The sequence below is a fragment of the Coenobita brevimanus genome, chromosome 44 (assembly GCF_032717465.1).
Source record: "Coenobita brevimanus isolate Jiangsu-jjx chromosome 44, ASM3271746v2, whole genome shotgun sequence".
Lineage (NCBI taxonomy): Eukaryota > Metazoa > Arthropoda > Malacostraca > Decapoda > Coenobitidae > Coenobita > Coenobita brevimanus.
In genome coordinates, this window is record NC_136997.1 from 8790868 (window position 1) to 8795547 (window position 4680).

The 4680-nt window shown below is 49.4% G+C and overlaps 1 protein-coding gene across 1 annotated transcript; it reads left to right on the top strand.

Annotated features, from left to right (window-relative positions):
- The first annotated feature begins 17 nt into the window (after positions 1–17).
- Positions 18–3778, top strand: LOC145397964 (uncharacterized). The gene is made up of 2 exons (XM_080270940.1): positions 18–708; positions 855–3778. Exons 1-2 carry the CDS (start codon positions 18–20, stop codon positions 3776–3778), a joined length of 3615 nt encoding a protein of 1204 aa, XP_080127066.1.
- Positions 3779–4680: the final 902 nt, after the last annotated feature.

The following is a 4680-nucleotide window of genomic DNA, read 5'->3' on the forward strand; positions in this document are numbered from 1 at the left end:
TTCTCTCGCAACTTATGATGGACGGAAGTGATAGTGGCAAACCGGCATCGTCAACCTCAGCCCGAGGAGACAGCCTTACGACGGAACTTCGTCTGATCCCGGAATTTGACGGTACTTCGCACTCGGTGGTCGAGTGGATCGAAAAGCTGGAGCTGGTTTGTCGGCTACGAGGGATCTCTGATCTACACACCATTGTGCCACTGCGACTCACAGGCGGGGCTTTCTCTGTTTATCAGCAGCTCAGCAGCATAGACAAGGGGAACTTCGACACCATAAAGGATGCACTCACCTCAGCATTTGCTGCAGACAAGTTTGTTGCCTATGAGCAGTTTGTGGACCGTAGGCTGCGTGATGGCGAGTCTGTTGACGTGTACTTAGCTGACCAGCGCCACCTGGCTACACTATTTGGAGGAATGACCGACACCGGTCTATGTTGTGCTTTTTTAGCTGGTCTTCCAGAAGCTGTTCGCCACATTCTGAGAGCTGGTTCACGCATGGAAACTATGGATATTAACCAACTTCTGATCCGTGCTCGAGCTGTTCTAGCTGATAATTACCTCGATGATGGGGCATCAGCAAAACCAGCCGGCTCCAGACAGCACACAGTGGCTCCTGCATTAGTTGGTGTTGGTGGTGTGCGCTGCCACTCCTGTAACCAGCCGAACCACTACGCTCGTGACTGCCAGGCTGGACGCAGTGTGCGCAGAGGTAGAGGTGGGCGAGGTAATGTGCGCTGCTTCAGATGCGGGGGACGAGGCCACATCGCTACCTCGTGCCCTTCGGGAAATGGATCAGGAGAGGTGGGACCAGCGCCAGCCTCCTCTCCAGACCGTCAGTGAGAGGCGCTTTACCAGTGACTCGCTTGGTTGTTGATGGAAAGAACTGTGATGCCCTGGTAGACACCGGCTGTACTCAGAGTATTGCACACGTTTCCATGTGCTCTCGCTGGACCAAAGGAAATATCAGTGTGAGGACAGTAAGCGGTGAGCTTTATATGTGTATGGGAACAGGTGTGGTAACAGTCCAGCTATTGTCAGGAGTGTCCGTGTCTGTGAATGTGATAGTAGTGCCTTCCAAGCCGCTTAATTTTGACTTTATTCTGGGCATGAACGGTGTTGAAGCCCTGCAGGGAGTGACAGTGCATTCACCAGACAAAGTGCGATTTGGTATTGAGGAAGTGCAGGCTTCAGCCGTGACAGTACCTACCATACAACGAAATATTGTCGAGAGAGATTTTGAAGTAACATATGACAGTGCAGCTAAAAAGTGGACAGTGTTGTGGAACTGGCGTGATAACTCAGAGCCTCCACGACTACTGAATACTGTCTCTGAATACAGGGTGCCGAATGAAGCTCGAAAAGAATATGAAAATGAACTGTGTGAATGGATTAAGGACGGATGGCTGGTTCCATACAACGAGAGTATACATGGCCCTGTGAAAGGAACTATCCCTCTGATGGCTGTCGTGCAGCAAAACAAGAAAAAAGTACGCCCTGTCCTTGATTTTCGTGAGTTGAATGCCCATCTTAATTTGCACACAGCTGAAGCGGACGTCTGCACTGAGAAGATACGGGAGTGGCGCAGGCGTGGACAGAGGGTCGCTCTCATTGACTTGCGCAAGGCTTACCTACAGATACACGTTCACAGATCGCTATGGTCGTCCCAGACAGTGGTGTTCCGTGGGAGACGTTACTGTTTGACTAGACTGGGCTTTGGACTGAACATCGCACCACTAGTATTGAAGGAGGTCCTGAGTCGTGTGTTGAGCATGGACGAGAAGATAAACCGCGCCACTTCACCATACCTGGACGATATTCTGGTGGACGAAAGTGTGGCGAGTGCAGCAGAAGTGGAATGTCACCTCGGTCGTCATGGCCTGCTCTGCAAACCTCCCGAGATTGTGTCTGAAGGAGCTCGTGTGCTGGGCATTAGAGTCTGGGGGGAGCACAATCGTCTCGTCTGGAACCGTGATAACGGCGTTGGCAAGCTACCTGAAAAGCTGACTAGGCGGACAGTGTTTTCACTCTGCGGGCAGCTAACGAGTCACCTTCCTGTTTGTGGCTGGTTGCGAGTGGCGGCGTCGTACATTAAAAGACGGGCCAATGAGGTCACGACTACGTTGGACGACGAGATTAATGACCTCAGTTTGCACTCGATGCTTGCGGACACGTTGGAGCGGGTGAAGAACTCGGACCCAGCCCGAGGACGATGGGATGTGGCGGGAGACGAAGCTATACTATGGGTAGATGCAAGTTCACTCGCATTGGGAGCTGTGTTGGAGGTGAAAGGTGAAGTTATTGAAGACTCGTGTTGGTTACGACGGGACGAGTGCTCTCACATTAATCTTGCGGAGCTGGACGCTGTTATTAAGGGGATAAATCTTGCAATCTCCTGGAAGATGAAACAGCTGACTCTTATGACTGACTCAAGAACTGTGTTCCACTGGATCGCGGATGCTCTCTCAGGAAAATCTCGTTTGAAGACTAGAGCTTCCAGTGAAATGTTGATCCGTAGGTGCCTAGAGACTTTTAAATCTATCATCGTCGAGTATAATCTGTGTCTGGAAGTAAAGTTTGTGTCTTCTACTGAAAACAAAGCAGATGCGCTAACACGCGTACCGAAGAGGTGGATGACACTAGCAAACGGGCAGACAAGCTGTGCAGCTGTTGCCAGTGTTTCAGACAGGGACATCGTTAACATTCATGAAACCAGCGGGCATCCCGGCATCAAGCGTACACTGTACTTCTGCAGAAGGCTCCATCCTACGGTTCAGAGGCAGCAGGTTTGCAGTGTTCTTCAGAGTTGTCAAGAATGTCAATCCTTTGATCCGGCACCAGAGAAGTGGAAGAAAGGGGAGTTGGGGGTTTCAGAGATCTGGAGCAGAGTTAGCATGGACGTCTGTCATGTCAGAAACCAGCACTATCTGACGCTCATCGACTGCGGGCCAACACGTTATGCCATCTGGAAAAGACTCAGGCGGCAAGATGTCATCAGTGTTGTTGAACAGCTAGAGTCTGTGTTTTATGAACATGGAGCACCTAAGGAGCTATTAACTGACAATGCTGCCAGCTTCCGTAGCTCAACGATCAAAGAGTTCGCCAGGCGTTGGGGTATGGTCATCAGGTATCGGTGTGCCAACGCTCCATCTGGTAATGGAATATCAGAGAGAAATCATCGAACCGTGAAAACTATACTGGCACGGAAAGGCTGTTCCGTAGCTGAAGCAGTGTACCGCTACAACGTTATGCCACGAGGTGATGATGCCTCATCTGCCCCTGCCAACCAGATATTTAGATACGAGGTCAGACTGCTGGGTATCGACGGAGTAACTCTGCAAGATCAGCCGGTGGAAGAACAACATCGCTTCAGCGTCGGTGATCGTGTATGGATCCGGCATCCCAGCAGACGCTGCGATTCTCGAAGCACAGAGGGCACAGTAACGCGAGTTGTATCTGCCCAGAACGTCGAGGTGGATGGTATGCCTCGTCATGTGCGTGACCTAAGGCTGGCAACATCGCTGTCTACTGCCCCAGAGGATTCACTAGCTGAAGAAAGCCCTGAATCAGAAACAGATGATGATATGCTAATCGATGTGAGAGGTCCTTCGAATGAGTCTACGTCAAGTGATACGTCAAGTGATACGTCAAGTGATACGTCAAGTGATACGTCAAGTGATACGTCAAGTGATGATGAAGTAGAAAGTCCAGGGAGATCACTGCCCCGTCGAGGTTCTAGGGAGCGCCGTCCAGTACGGCCGTTCCAATATAGTGATCTTTAGAAGATCAGGGGGGAGTGTTATGTCTGTCATGATATATCTATGTCATGCTATGTCTGTCATGCTATGTCTGTCATGCTATGTCTATGTCATGCTATGTCTATGTCATGCTATGTCTATGTCATGCTATGTCTATGTCGTGCTATGTCTATGTCGTGCTATGTCTATGTCGTGCTATGTCTATGTCGTGCTATGTCTATGTCGTGCTATGTCTATGTCGTGCTATGTCTATGTCGTGCTATGTCTATGTCGTGCTATGTCTATGTCGTGCTATGTCTATGTCGTGCTATGTCTATGTCGTGCTATGTCTATGTCGTGCTATGTCTATGTCGTGCTATGTCTATGTCGTGCTATGTCTATGTCGTGCTATGTCTATGTCGTGCTATGTCTATGTCGTGCTATGTCTATGTCGTGCTATGTCTATGTCGTGCTATGTCTATGTCGTGCTATGTCTATGTCGTGCTATGTCTATGTCGTGCTATGTCTATGTCGTGCTATGTCTATGTCGTGCTATGTCTATGTCGTGCTATGTCTATGTCGTGCTATGTCTATGTCGTGCTATGTCTATGTCGTGCTATGTCTATGTCGTGCTATGTCTATGTCGTGCTATGTCTATGTCGTGCTATGTCTATGTCGTGCTATGTCTATGTCGTGCTATGTCTATGTCGTGCTATGTCTATGTCGTGCTATGTCTATGTCGTGCTATGTCTATGTCGTGCTATGTCTATGTCGTGCTATGTCTATGTCGTGCTATGTCTATGTCGTGCTATGTCTATGTCGTGCTATGTCTATGTCGTGCTATGTCTATGTCGTGCTATGTCTATGTCGTGCTATGTCTATGTCGTGCTATGTCTATGTCGTGCTATGTCTATGTCGTGCTATGTCTATGTCGTGCTATGTCTATG